The sequence below is a fragment of the Barbatula barbatula genome (assembly GCF_947034865.1).
Source record: "Barbatula barbatula genome assembly, chromosome: 18".
Taxonomy (NCBI): Eukaryota; Metazoa; Chordata; class Actinopteri; order Cypriniformes; family Nemacheilidae; genus Barbatula; species Barbatula barbatula.
Genome location: NC_136781.1, coordinates 15350777 through 15364870, shown reverse-complemented (window position 1 = coordinate 15364870; position 14094 = coordinate 15350777). Strand labels below are relative to the sequence as shown.

At 37.2% G+C, this 14094-nt stretch overlaps 1 protein-coding gene across 3 annotated transcripts; it reads left to right on the top strand.

Moving 5' to 3' along the window:
* Positions 1-2189: 2189 nt before the first annotated feature.
* On the top strand, positions 2190-11498 carry slc26a2 (solute carrier family 26 member 2). 3 transcript variants are annotated; one of them, XM_079479802.1, is made up of 4 exons: positions 2190-2375; positions 7241-7846; positions 7932-8671; positions 9116-11498. In XM_079479802.1, exons 1-4 carry the CDS (start codon positions 2367-2369, stop codon positions 9873-9875), a joined length of 2115 nt encoding a protein of 704 aa, XP_079335928.1. In that variant the 5' UTR covers positions 2190-2366; the 3' UTR covers positions 9876-11498. The 3 variants fall into 3 exon arrangements, with proteins under 3 accessions (XP_079335928.1, XP_079335929.1, XP_079335927.1); XM_079479803.1 differs by lacking the exon at positions 2190-2375 and adding an exon at positions 3186-3362; XM_079479801.1 differs by lacking the exon at positions 2190-2375 and having other exon boundaries at positions 7112-7846.
* Positions 11499-14094: the final 2596 nt, after the last annotated feature.

The window sequence follows — 14094 nt, the reverse complement described above, 5'->3', positions numbered from 1 at the left end:
CTGACTCGGTACTTCTGCCTACATCAAACGTGACCTTTTCCACGTAATTGCGTATTACGTGAAGTCGTGAGCTCACTGTCCAGAACAGAGCAAGGCGAGCATTTGTGTTTATAAAGCAAATACATTTTTATTTTTTTTAGAAAATGACAGATCGTTTCGCTAGATAAGACCTTTATTCATCGTCTGGTATCGTTTAAAGCCCTCTGAAGCTGCACCGAAACTGTAATTTTGACCTTCAACCATTTGGAGTCCATTGAAGTCCACTATATAGAGAATAATCCTAAAATGTTTTCAACAAAAACCTTTATTTATTTTCGACTAAAGAAAGAAATACATAAACATCTTGGATGACAACAAGGGTGAAGTAATGTATGAAAATGTATGTTGAAAGTGAAAAATTCCTTTAACAGCATTTTTTGTTTGAATTATCCTTTTGGAATGGAATGAAGATTTTGTCTTTAAAGCTTGATTTTAATTTGAATAGTAAGAACAATACATCTTTATACAGATTGTTGACATGATTCATGTCTGTATCCAAATTTATTTATATTTCTTGTTGTTTCTGTTTTACCATTATTGTATAGATAATTGTATTTGTAATACCCTGCTACTCCCCTGTCTGCCTGACTTCTCTTAAGAAAAACACTTCTTCAACAGAAATGTCTGTCAGTGCATTTAAAACTAAAAGTGAATATGAGAATCTGTGGAACTTTCATCTGTAACGAAACAAATACACTGGCTCAATTCACGTTGTCATCTTGCTTTCAATAGTGTCATTCATAAAGTCTGAGTACTGCAGTGTGCCACACCGGGATATTCTCTCCAAGGCAGAGATGTAAATCACTCTATGTATTTCTCCATATTTCTTATGGTTTTTGGTTTTACAGCGACTCTAACAGATTAATATTTTGAGAGAAACGTTTGTTTTACCTGCAGATAATAGACAATTGAATCAGGTTGACAAGTGAGCTGCATTAAATAAAAAAAGATGTAATCAAGATCTGCGATCTGATCATGGCCTTAAAATGCTATGACAAATCACTAGAAGCCAACCGCAGTTTAGCTATAAAGGTGCTAAAATAATTGAGTATTCGTACAGCACTGTTCTTTCTTTGTATGCTTTCGTGTTTTTTTGTGCTTTGGAATACAGTATGAGCAATGAAATATGAAGTTGGCAGTGATGCACTGTATAGTCTCAGTAATGCAAAGTGTGATCAATCCCTGTAATACATGTTTTAGTATAAAGTGAGGGAGCGAAAGTATTAATAAAGAAAATACAATAATAGAAAAGGCTACAAAAGTAGACGGTTATTAATAGTAGTTAGACAGAGCACATCATGGAATAAAAATGTAATTTGTCATCATGTCAAATGCTAAAATAATTTGACACAGTGATGAAAATACTTTATCCAAGTCGTGTCCCTGGAATGAAACCCCTCCCTGCGTTCCAAGAAGGTTCATACACTGTGTTCTTTGTTTCCTCACAGGGGAGCGTGGCTTAATTTCCTTAAGACCGTGTAGAATGTGGAGGCTGTATGGATTAAACCTGCGTCTCACTGTATTAACACAATTGTTTCTCACGCAGGGTCTAATACTCTTTAAAATGTAAACACATTTCTGTTTTAGGTGCTTAGTTAATCTTTCAAGGAAATAATATCCTTGTTTATTCGAGAAATAGTTCAACCCCCAAAAATGGTCCCCATTGACTTTCCATAGTAGGAATAATGACTATGGTCAAGTCAATTTTTTAGTTGAACTATTCCTTTCAGTTGTTTTTGATTGATGGGTGATCAATCAGTTCATTCTGATTAATCACATCAGATGTAAAAGTACAGCAGATAAGACCCAATCCGCAGGGCGTTGTTGACAAATGCAGTCAAATGCAAATCTCATTGACGTGAAAGATTTTTGTTGAATTGTTGTAATACTAAGCAACATTCTTTATGGTCACTATACTAAAATAATTGAAAGGCTGTAATTAAATCACAAACACAAATTAGATTGTATCATTTAGGAGACATTCTTCATACATTTTCCTTATAGTTATTTTTGTTATCTGTCTAAAGCAAGACATTGGTGGAAATTGTGGAAAAATAAGAAAGTCACAATATATCACTAATCCTGACATTGATAGATTGATTTCATCATTGAAATCCCCTCCAACCTCTGTTTAAGCTTCTAAGGGTTTTGCATTTCCCTTTCAGAAACGTCAATGTGGTTTGATAACGCAGTACATGCTGGTTATTCTTTGTCTGTGGGACTGCTAAGCAAATATTTGACGTGTTTGTTAACATTGATTCAACAGTGGATTGTGTTAAAACGTTGCCAGATATTTCCTCCCAAAAGAACGGAATAGAGAAGGAGTCATGGATCAAGTAAGCAATATATTACTTTGTTTAACATAAGAGGTTTTAACAGCAATATTCATAAAAGGAATATTGTTCGTCATTCTTTCGCACATACTGCTAAAACATCAAAGATTTTGAAAAGGCAGAGACTGTACCTATGGGAGAATCATGTAGAAATGAGTCTGATTCTGTTTAAGTTTTTGATGCGATTAGTTGCAGAACTGCTTTTAGATAAGGTGGAGATTTGTGCCTTTGTTTTGACTAAAGATTAAGTTTAGAAAAGCACTTTAAAGTCATTACATGATCAACACATTGTAAGGTTTTTGTATTTATTTGTTTCATTTCTTTATTAAATGTAGGAAATTCCTGGTAAAATTAACATAGGCCTACAGGGCATTCAAAAATAATATCTACAATAAATAAATGTATATAATAAATTAACGAAATATGACAATATGAAAATATGTTTTTCTTCAGACGTATCACGGACAGTAAAGTTGATGAAAACATTTGGCTAATTAATATTAAATAGGCTAAGCGTGCAGATCGACGTAATTTTGTTGTTTTCTCTCTCTCGTTTTTTATTTCATATTTATTCATTCTTATGTTCACTAATCGTGTGGGCATATCATATCTGACGACAGACGAGTCAAACTAAAATATAAAGCTCAAGTCTCGCCGTGGCGGTGTGTCGGTGCGTTCGGCTCCTTGCAGCGTCGTACAGACCCATCCGCCTCAACATCCAAGTGTCGCGAGAGCGTTGTGAAAACCTAAGCTTTTGAATCGCTCTCGCGGTACTCTGATGTCACACTTTAATCGGCACGAAGTCGAACACGCCTCTTTTCATTGACCACGTGATGTGAAGCACTCATGGCTATTGACGTGTGACGCCACGGAACAGATCCTGGAGTGAAGTAACACTTGTGTACATGCTGTGAATCTCACGGGTCGTTTATTTGCTCTTTGGGATGGACATGATGCAATGTAACGTTATTACCGCGCACCCGGTCTGAGGTAAAACTTTCAATCTGTGTAACTTTATAATATTATTCAACTGTACACGTCGCAGTTTGGTGACTGTAGTTTATCATCAGTGGTGCCATTCACACAGTACTGCAGTTCACGTCACCTTAACAGGTATACGACTCGACTTTATTTCGACACTGCAGTCAGATGTGAATTCTGCTCAACTTTAACGTTTTTTTGTGCCAGGAATTTATTGCGTGTTGAAATGACTCTTCATCATCTGATGAAGAGCAAAAGCAGTCGATTGATGGAAATGTGTATTTCTCTGTGTAGTGCAAGACAAAACCTTTATTACCTTTATTTGTAATGAACTCACTATGAGAGGAGAGGCATATAAAATGCATTTTTATAGTAGAAGGAAAGGTGATTCGTGTTTTCATTTGTGTTGCTATTTTGTTGAACAATGACTTTTGTTTTAGGAAGACATTAAAGTCAATAGTGAAGACCAATAATTGAAAGAACGAACTGAATAACTAGACTATAGTATAAATATCTCATTTGTTGGCTGTGGTGCTTTAAAATAAAAAATATATGAATTGTCAAAGATCTATAAATATAATTATTGGTTTTAAGGACAGTTTATCTAACTTGTTTTACAAAAACCCATACAATTTATATATCCACAGGGAAGCTATGTGCAGACTTGGTGCACATATATAAAAACTTGTTTACTTTGTATCATTTTCACTGTCTGATGAATTTTCACCTGCGTAACGCAAGTATCAATTTGACTTTTATCGGGAAACCTTGCATTTTGTAACATTGAGTTGCAGTTCTTCTTTTCTGTGTCGTGTGTGTCTGTGCTGAGTGCTTAACACTGAAAGTCAGTGTGTAGTTCTGTGTACTGTGCTGACGCAAGTTTCCGTTGCTCTCTAACCAATCAGACAGCAAGGTCGCACTCAAAAGACCTTAAACATAAAAAATCAGGCCCCATCTTTGGCACGTTGACTACAGAACCTCAGAAAAAGTCATGCGATTAATGCATTCGTGTTTACATGATCGCTTATTTTTGTCAATTCAGAACGCACTAGTTGGGATAGTGGAAAAAACGTTATGGCACAAACAACATTCAAGTCAGTCTTATTACAGGGATACTCTACACAAAAACAAAAATTCTGTTATTCATTGTCAAGCTGTTCTGATGTCTTTGTTCCCGTTGAACACGCAGAAAAGTTAGCAACTGACATTTCTGGGACATCATTGACTATCAGAGTACGAAAAATGATCAGTTTTTTGTTCTGTTGAACACAAAAAAATGACATTTTGAAGAATTTAGGAAAGCATACAGTTCTAGGGCATCTTTGACTTTTGACTAGCATTTTCCTCTTTTCCTACTATGGCAGGGATTTTCAAACTTTTTGAGGCCAAGGATACCTTAAAGCTATTTTTTGTCTAGGGAAAAAAATGTGATTTAGAATTTGTCCTCTTAAATGCCATTGGGCTTTATTGCATTGTAATATTGTATTAAATGTTATTATATGGACTCCCCTCTAAATCTTTGCACGGGTCATAACTTGGACTCTTAATTTTGGGCATATAACGCCTGTGCTGCTAGATCTTCATTGGCTCCCTGTCAAACAGTGTATACATTTAAAATGTTTGCTTTTAACTTTTAAGGCACTTCTCTTCTTTTTAAATACTTAAATAATCTGCTTCTGCACTCACCCTTGTCCTTCCACGGACTCGGACAACCTCCATGGCGTCCAGTGTCTTTGGTTATTATGCTCCATACCTTTGGAACTCACCAAATAATTTACATTCGTAATTGTCAAAGCCTCAGGGGTTTTAAATCCAGGCTTAAAGGATCTATTTATTTAAGCTTTTTTATTATTGCTGTACGGTGTCCTTGAGTGCCATGAAAGGCGCTCGCACATAAATAAAATGTATACAAAAATATCCACCGTAATTCACCACTTCAGACCTGTTTCATAGAACAGAAACCCATTTCAATTTAAATCATATAAATACAACTTACACTTGCAAACATCAATCATCATTTGCACCTTAAGTCATTCATCTTAAAAGCTTTCATAAATCAACAGTCTGACTGGCATATTGCTCTTTAAACACAAAAATTAAAATTATAATGACAAGATTATTCATTACAAAAAAGAGATGATTCCTCCCAAATCAAAATTCTTCCATCAATTACTGTCCTTATTTATTCTCCCTCAATTTGGTCCAAACCTGTATGAGTTTCTTTCTTCCGATGTTTCTGGTCCCCATTGACTTTCAATTATGTAACAAAGACATGTTTTGGTTACCCACATTCTTCAATCTTCGTTTTAGTATTTCTGGATTTATGGTCTTAATACAAATCTATTATTATACAGTGTGGTACTCGAATAAAGACAAGAAACATTGACAATGAAATATTAGAAAATTAAGTCAAAAGGAAATATGATGGCCTAATAACTCCTAGTATTTATTTAACTTGAGCAAACAGTGCTGCACAACTTACTGTTACAATTAACACATGGATACAATCGTGTCATTATAATAAAATAATTTTATTAGCTATTGTCATCCTTTATTGTTGGTGGGTTGTAGTGATGATAATTGAGATACTGTGTAGGCCTATATGACTATAGTTTTCCTTTTTTTAATCAAATCAATCTGTATTTTTTTTCAGAATTACGTGAAAAGTGGTGTGACTTGCTGTGAAACAAAGTCAGAACTGAGAGACATAAAGTCACAATTACCTTTTTTCTATTCAGTGGCGGAAACGGGCTTAATATACAAATGGCATAGCTACTAATTGTCTTTAACAATATTAATCTAATGGCTATAGTCTTTATTGTTAATCACTGTTGCACATCTGGTTTGAAATGATTTTTGAGCATGTTAAGATGAAAATAGTTTATATTTTTCTTTTAAACTCCTTAAGAGTGTTCTTAAGGATGTGCTTTGTCCTCAGTCATGTGTTCTCACTTCTAATATCTGTCCTCTTTGCACAGTCTTAAGCACTGTTGCTTGCTGCCCCAGGTTGTTGGTCACAGTGTAAACGCTGACATAATACATTTCTCGCTGCCTCCTCCCAACCAATCAAATCAAAAGACCACAATCATTGCTGCTGTATATATAAAGGTGGTGAAATGTACAGTTTTATCTATAGGCACGTTTATACATTAATTTGGAATTGATCTAAAATGATTTAAGAATGTCACATGAATCTTCCTTCATCAGTTAACAGGATTCCTTTCACACATATTGCAAAGTGAACTAGAGTTCTGCTGAACTTTTGACTAGCTTGAGTTAGCTTGAGTGCAACCGAGTGCTTGAATCACTATTGAAATGTACTTTAACACAGAAGGTTGTGGTGCAGACAAAGGCGCTCTTAGTGCGATTTTTGGCTTCATTGAGTTTTACTGGCACGTTATGTGCTCATGAGTAGTTTACAATAGAATCAAAGTGCAGTTCTATACAACTGTATATAATCATTAATCCTTTATGGTCCTCATGTTAATTTAAACTTTTGTTGGTCAAATAAAACTTAAAGGGATAGTTCACCCAAAAATAGAAATGAAGTCATCATTTATACATCCTCATTTCATTAAAAACCAATTTTTTTGGAACACAAAATAAATATTTCGAGAAATGTCCTTGTAATGATGTTGTTTTGTGTCCATACAATGGAAGTCAATGGGGGCCAGCGTTGTTTAGATACCAACATTTGTCAAAATATATTTTGTGTTCTGCAAAACTAAGAAAGTCTTACAGGTACAGTATCACTTTGTTACAATGCAAGGTTGAGTAAATGATGTTGAATGAAAAATCTATGTTTTCATAAAAAGAGGCTTCCCATCTTTTTGCAGTCATGCTTGTTTGCCTTATATTAATTCATGCTGTTGTGTTGCCTTTTTCAGCACGTGTTTCCGGACGTTATGGCAGTAAAGGAGGTCTGTGAAAGTGTTTTAGCAGAGGACGGGGTTAAGACAGGGCAGCACACTCCCTTTCTTTTAGAAAAATGTGAGAAAGAGAAGGAGCCCTGGAAATCTGTGTTAAAAAGAAAGGTGGGAAAAAAGTGTTCCTGCACTCCCGATCGAGCCAAAGCCCTGCTTGTAGATTCCATACCAATTCTGAAATGGCTGCCTCGCTACCGTTTCAAAGACTGGATTATTGGAGATGCCATGTCAGGTTTAATCGTGGGCATCCTGTTGGTTCCCCAGTCCATCGCTTATTCTTTACTGGCAGAACAAGATCCTATTTATGGCCTCTATACATCATTCTTCGCCAGCATTATCTACGCCCTGCTTGGTTCCTCCAGGCATATCTCGGTAGGGATGTTTGGGGTGTTGTGTCTGCTGGTGGGGCAGGTAGTGGATAGGGAACTTACTCTGGCCGGATATCCCTCATCCACCAATCAGACCTCTCTTGTAAATATGGAAAACAGCACCGGTCCAATCTGTGACAGAAGTTGCTATGCAATCATGGTGGGAGCGACGGTAACGTTCACAGCTGGTGTCTATCAGGTTAGTTTGTGAAGTATTTTAGCCTAAATCTGCCACGATGCATATTTGTCTTAGTTTACTGAAATGTCTTGCTCTTGTGTCGCAGGTGTTGATGGGTCTCCTACAGGTTGGATTCGTGTCAGTCTTCCTCTCTGACTCTCTGTTGAGCGGTTTTGCTACAGGTGCTTCTCTCACCATCCTCACATCCCAAATAAAGTATTTTTTGGGCCTTCATCTTCCTCGGGTCCAAGGCTGGGGCTCACTTATAAGAACCTGGATCAATCTTTTCAAGAATCTGGGTCATACCAACGTATGTGACCTCGTAACCAGTATCCTCTGCTTGCTCGTGCTTGTGCCAACCAAGGAGCTTAATGACCGCTTCAAGGCAAAACTCAAGGCTCCAATCCCTTTTGAGCTCTTTGTGGTCATTGCTGCTACTCTAGCTTCCCATTTTGGTCAGTTCAATGAAAAGTACGGGTCCGATGTAGCCGGAGACATTCCCACCGGGTTTATGACACCACAGTTACCGAACTGGTCTCTCATACCCAACATAGCTGTTGACGCCTTCTCAATAGCCATTGTTGGTTTTGCCATTACCGTGTCTCTGTCTGAGATGTTTGCCAAGAAGCACGGTTATGTGGTGGATGCTAACCAGGAGATGTATGCTCTGGGGTTTTGTAATATCATCCCATCCTTTTTCCGTTGTTTCACGACCAGTGCTGCTTTGACCAAGACTTTGGTGAAGGAGTCCACTGGTTGCCAGACTCAGCTCTCAGGGTTGGTGACTGCTCTAGTTTTGCTGCTTGTCCTGCTTGTTATTGCCCCTCTTTTCTACTCGTTGCAGAAGTACGTATGAATTGTTATTTTTGCTTGCATGAACAGAATCATTACAACTACAGTCAGGGTTGCCAGATCTGCTCAACAAAACCACTGCAATGGCCAATCAAATCTAGTCCGACAACCCCAGCACAAATATCAGAAATATCTGTCTGAATATCGTAATATTTGGTATTTACCTGCTATCCATTACACACACTTTCTTCCTGAAAGTCACATTATAGTAGTAATCATAAAAGAGACATGTTTTTAAAAGTAACTTTGTCTTACCATAAAAATGACCACTGATTAACAAAATCCTTTCACCTTAAAAGTAAAGAAAAGAAAAGAAAGAAAAAGTAAAATTAAGTAAAAAATGCAGACTTGGCAACCCCGATTACAACGTTTGCCATTCCTTGACATTATTCCAAACAAAAACATTCACAGACTGTCTTTTTGCTTTTATCTCTGCAGATGTGTGTTGGCTATCATCATAGTCGTCAACCTCCGCGGAGCTCTGCGAAAGTTCGGAGACATTCCCCAAATGTGGCGTGTAAACCGCGTAGATGCTATCATCTGGCTGGTTACAATGGCTACCTCAGCATTAGTGAACACTGAGCTTGGCCTACTAGTTGGAGTTCTGGTATCGGCGTTCTGTGTGATAGGCCGAACGCAGTGTGCACAGGTCCTTCAGCTTGGCCAAGCTGGAGATCGCGAGCTATTTGAGAACCTTGAGTCATATAAGGGCCTTCATACCCAACCGGGGGTGGCTGTTTTCCGCTACCAGGCTCCCATTTACTACGCCAACCAAGCTTTGTTTAAAAAGTCACTGTACCGAAGAGTGGGCCTGGATCCACTCAAAGAAAAGGCCAGGCTTAAGAAACTGGACAAGCTGAAGAAACTGGAACAGGGTGGAGAGATTGAAGTGTCCACCAATGCGTTTGTACCTCAACACACAACTTTTCATACGTTAGTCATAGACTGCAGTACGGTGCTCTTTCTGGACACTGCTGGTGTCAACGCTTTGAAAGAGGTCTGTAAGGACTACAAGGAGCTCGGTGTGTGTGTACTTTTGGCGCAGGCCAACTCGTCTGTCGTTGATTCTTTGAGGAGGGGAGGCTACTATGACCCAAAGAATGAGACCAAAGATGTACAGTTTTTCACTGTTGGCAATGCCATCTCGTATGCCCAAAGCTTGAAGTCACAGAATGGTGATTGTGATACTGTTGTGTAATGCTTTGTGTTGATTTATAAAAAGTTTGCAATTAATATTGGTCTCTTTTGACATCATACAAATTTTTATATATAACTCTAGACCTATATAAATGAATTTAATGATCTCTGTATAAATGGATGGACAATCTTGTGTTTACAGCATACTTGCAGTATGTGTTTCATTTATTCACTGTGTAGTACTTTTACTTACCAATTTACAAATGTTATCCTTAAAGGTCTTATGCATCTCACAACCTTCCCTTAGTCCCAAGGATGAGCAGAAAGAAGTTGACAAGAAGTTAATTGCGTAATGCTACAGTTGTGAACACATTTTAATTTATTTATACTTTTTGTATTGAATGGCCCATTCTCAATTCTCATGAATAGTATCTGTTTATGCTAAAGCTTTTACTTTTATGATCCCCTTCTTCATTCAGTTTGTTGCTCATCGTACAGCCTACACCCCGAATTGTGAATAATTTGATTTGTGATATTTACTCAGCTTCATGGGTATGTGAATAAGGGTATAAAGCCTGGATACACAAGAGATTGTAGCCTGGATGAAAGTTAAACTCTTTAAGCCAGTCACCAGATATTTACAAAATTTTAGGAGCATTAGCGAGTGTGCCCATGTGCCTTGTCACTACGGAGCTTTTAGAAAATGTGGCCTTTGTTACTTAACTCAAGGCACGGCCAGCATAGTTTGGAGAGGGATTTTTGGACCATGTGTTTTTGTATAGTAAGGTGGCTTCAGATAGATCATTTTCATGCATTCTTTCTTACCGGTTCCACATGTCTTAAGCGTCAGGAAGTACCTCAGGAGGGAGGTTTCCAACTGTTAATGCATGCTGAACTCACGCTTAGGGAACCTGGAGAGCAGGGTTATAAATAGAGATGATTATTATAAAATGCCTTAATAAAGTTTGTACACGAATAGAAATATATATATAACATGTATGTGAACAAAGTTTATGCCTTATAGGGCAGATAAGGAATTACAGTAGTGTTGTTAGTTTATATTGTGGATAGTTCAAGGCCTTTATATTTGTGTTTACAGGCTTTGGACACTGTTTATCATGGTGCGCTGAGATTTGTAACAAATTGCTGGGCCTTTAAAGTGCATGAAACACCTTGCAAAACAAGTTGAAACTTTGTGAGCTGGTCTCGATGGATGTTTTTAAAATGATGTCAAATGAACTGGAAACAGAAACTGCTTGTAGGTGCTTTCTTTAATTTAAACGTGATTTAATTTCCTTGTGTAATGTGTGTATGGACAGATCTTGCTACATGTTGCTAATATCTTGGCCAGGACGCTCTTGCAAAAGAGATTTTAAATCCCGATGTGCCTTTCCTTCAAAGGATCTCAATGCTTTTGAACATTGTTTCTACGCATCTTATGCGTTGTAATCAGATTTACTTGATTGTTACAGATGTATTTTGTATTGGTAAAATATCTATACACAAATTCAGGTATTCTCATATATGCAACTTTTGTCTAAGTGAAAACAAGACTACTTGTTGTATTTTGTAATCAAACATACCGGCAGGAAACATTGGATATGTTTATAACAAATGTGACTTTTTGTCTTTTATTATATAATGTGTATTTTTTAGTACATTGTAAAATATAGGTTTTGTCACGAAACGTGTTTGTTTTGTTGTGATCCATCAAATTGTACTTATTGCAACATTAGGATGTTAGGATAATCCAGATATTACTATTGGGCAATTCCATGCATATATTCAACCTTGCCAGGAAAGGAAGTTTTTCACCATACAGATAGCTCAGATCTCAATATTTATTAAGTACTCATGTAAGGTCTACGGGATTTGTTTAATTAAAAAAGGCTTTTAAAACGTAAAGATTTTCCATAGTTAGGCAAGTGCTGCTTTCATTTTTGTCATCATAACGTCTGTACTCCTCATACGAGGGAAAAATATAAAAAAATAATATGACTAATAATAGGCGTAATATAAATATAATAACTATTTTATGTTAAGAGCCGTCCCTTCTTTTTTTACACTGTATAAAAACTTACATATACTAATATTTCTGATGTCCAGACTATCAACAGGGGTAAGAAAATATAATCAGATGATTCGATATAAAGGTAATAAAAACATTCTCTGAGAGTTTATATTTCAAGTTTTGACTGAAAATGTCACATCCATAATGCCGGGATTGCCCTGATCCACTATTCTGACATTGAATATCAAGTAGCGTAGTTTAAGCACAGAATAAAGTACTGTGAAGTATTTTATAATCTGTAATTCTGAGTGTGATGCAACCCGTCGGGACAAAATCCACTATTGCGTTCCCAGTGAATGCTACTTGGTCATTGACCCCAGGACAAATACCAAAACTCAAAATACAGCAACACTACCATAACTAAAATACAGTCATGCATTAGCTACACAAAATGTTCACAAAATGTCAAAAATCATAAAGGCAGTCTGTTTACATAAACAAAACAATAAGATTGGCAAGGCTGATAACGCAGTTACAAAGCTGTGTTAACTTTAAACCTCCACCAGGGTGCAGCATTGTCTAGCAGCAGGTAATGGGGCTCTAGTCTAGTCAAAAAACACCTGACGTCAACGCTGAGAAGTACTGAATTCATAGTAGGTGTAGATTTCTCCAAATTTCAGTTTCATTTTACAGGTTCAGAACGTTTGACGCAGAAAATATGCACTTAAAATTCTATTGTGTTTCATAGACGTAATAAATCTAGTATCTAACATTACCAAGTCCATTTTTCTCCCACAATGTAAACACTTGCTGTTGTTTTTCGGTGGTCCTCTGAGAAATAGACTGATTCTGTGATTACCGATTTATATTTTCACAGCGCCGTTCATAATTTTGACCATAATGCTCTAGCGTAGAATGCAAGCGCGTGCTGCAAAACTGAAGTGTGTTAGGTAAGATATCACATTATTTCAACACTTTCTAACCTAATGTTGTAATTATAAAAGCATTTAAGTCTAGTTTATTTCAGTGTTTTATAAACTAGCAGCGTGCTCTGTAAAACTTTATTATAAAATGCTAAAATAAGTCATTTTAAATGTCAAAAGATGTCATCGTGAAAAGTTTGAAAGAAATCACTTTGAAACCCTACTACGTAATGCACTCATACAGAGAACAGGACCGTCTGCAAAGCCCAGATGTAGAAGACACTTCCACCACTATAATAAACACAAGAACGTCTGAAAGCTTTGTAAACAGCTTTTCTTATTATGACTTTAGAAGCTATGGCCATTTTGTCTCCTGTCAAAACGTATCTTATTTAAAGTGGCCATAACTCAGAAAGTTTTGATCGTCCGTTGACCCGTGGGCGGGCTATTTCTTTCACCTTGCTGAGAATTGCCCAATAAGGGACTAAGAAAAGTTGTTACGAAACTAATTTTTATGTTCTAAAAAAACTTTTCGAAACCTTGTAAATATTGTAAACCTTGTAACATTGAAAATAAGTCAGAATGCATGAAACACCGTTGCATGCCCCCTTTAAAAGAATTTCATTGGCAATCAACAAGGGAATCATGATGCCTTAAGACTTAGCTTTGCACAAGTAAGCTTTGCATTGGACTCTTTCTTGATACCCGTGGATGTTACCTGTTGTTTATAGTGGTGGGCATAGCAAGGCTTCGGGAAACTACTGAAACGGTTTAATCAAATGTGCATCCAGGCTTCGAAACGGTGAAACCTAGTGGTCATTTGCGTGTTGCCCTAAAACGCATATGTAACATCGATTTAGACAAAAATTGACGTATTACGATTTGTATGTTCGTGATGGTGCTTGTTTGAATCATCTGGGATTTCAACATTGAGAAGGTGTTCGTAGTTATGATTTGTCATCACACACCTCACAGGGCAGTTCTCAATATGGTCCCATAGGCTACAATTGACCTTTGACTTTTTACTGCACTCATCTTATAAATAATGTATGTCAAACGCAAAATCATTCAACATATATCAATATCACAACATATGGCTCTGTTTGTTTAGTGGCTAGATTTCACATTAAGTGATACTTAAAGTTAAAACGGGTGTGACATCTGCATCGGAGAAAGTGATGAGAGTGAGCCTAGTAATCCTCGAGCCCTCGCCGGAATTCAGTCCCAAGCCCTCGCCGGAGCTCAGCCCCGAAGCTCCTCATTACCTCTCTCCAGTGCCCGGCTCTGACCCTACTTCGACCCCCCTTTCTGAGGCATCCCCAGGCACCGCCTCAGAAGCTTCCTCT

Bases quoted from the DNA above. Each gene is read 5' to 3' on its own strand.
- slc26a2 (XM_079479801.1), top strand. From the start codon at position 7,217: ATGCTGTTGTGTTGCCTTTTTCAGCACGTGTTTCCGGACGTTATGGCA. The intron at 7,847-7,931 runs GTTAGTTTGTGA...CTTGTGTCGCAG, and splicing joins TCACAGCTGGTGTCTATCAG to GTGTTGATGGGTCTCCTACA. The intron at 8,672-9,115 runs GTACGTATGAAT...TTATCTCTGCAG, and splicing joins CTTTTCTACTCGTTGCAGAA to ATGTGTGTTGGCTATCATCA.